The sequence below is a fragment of the Tupaia chinensis genome, unplaced genomic scaffold (genome assembly GCF_000334495.1).
Source record: "Tupaia chinensis unplaced genomic scaffold, TupChi_1.0 Scaffold000288_2, whole genome shotgun sequence".
Classification (NCBI taxonomy): domain Eukaryota; kingdom Metazoa; phylum Chordata; class Mammalia; order Scandentia; family Tupaiidae; genus Tupaia; species Tupaia belangeri.
The window spans coordinates 3615665-3615983 of record NW_006159773.1 but is presented as its reverse complement, the minus strand read 5'-3'; the positions used below and the strand labels follow the sequence as shown (position 1 = coordinate 3615983).

General features: G+C 65.5%; 1 protein-coding gene across 1 annotated transcript in view; it reads left to right on the top strand.

Annotated features, from left to right (window-relative positions):
- Positions 1-110: 110 nt before the first annotated feature.
- The window catches only part of ARFGEF1 (ARF guanine nucleotide exchange factor 1), a gene marked incomplete at its 5' end in the record, with an annotated part of 157794 nt that continues 157585 nt past the window's right edge, over positions 111-319 (top strand). Inside the window, 1 exon segment of the mRNA XM_014588595.1 lies at positions 111-283. Coding sequence (XP_014444081.1) covers positions 160-283 — 124 coding nt within the window.

Here is a 319-nt window from a genome sequence, read left to right as displayed (position 1 = left end):
CCCCCCCCTCCCCGGCCCTGCCGCTGCCCTCCACGCCTCCTCTCCCACTTCCACCCCCTCTCCTTTCTCTCCTTTCTTCCTCCCCTCCTCCTCCTCCTTCTCCCCTCCAGCCGCTGGGAGCCGCGGGTCCTACGAGCCGCCGCCTCCTTCTCTGCGTCCATGTATGAGGGGAAGAAAACGAAGAACATGTTCCTGACCCGGGCCCTGGAGAAGATTTTGGCCGACAAGGAAGTGAAGAAGGCGCATCACTCTCAGCTGCGCAAAGCTTGCGAGGTGGCCTTAGGTGAGCGGGAGGAGGCCAGAGGCCGGCGGGGCGGGG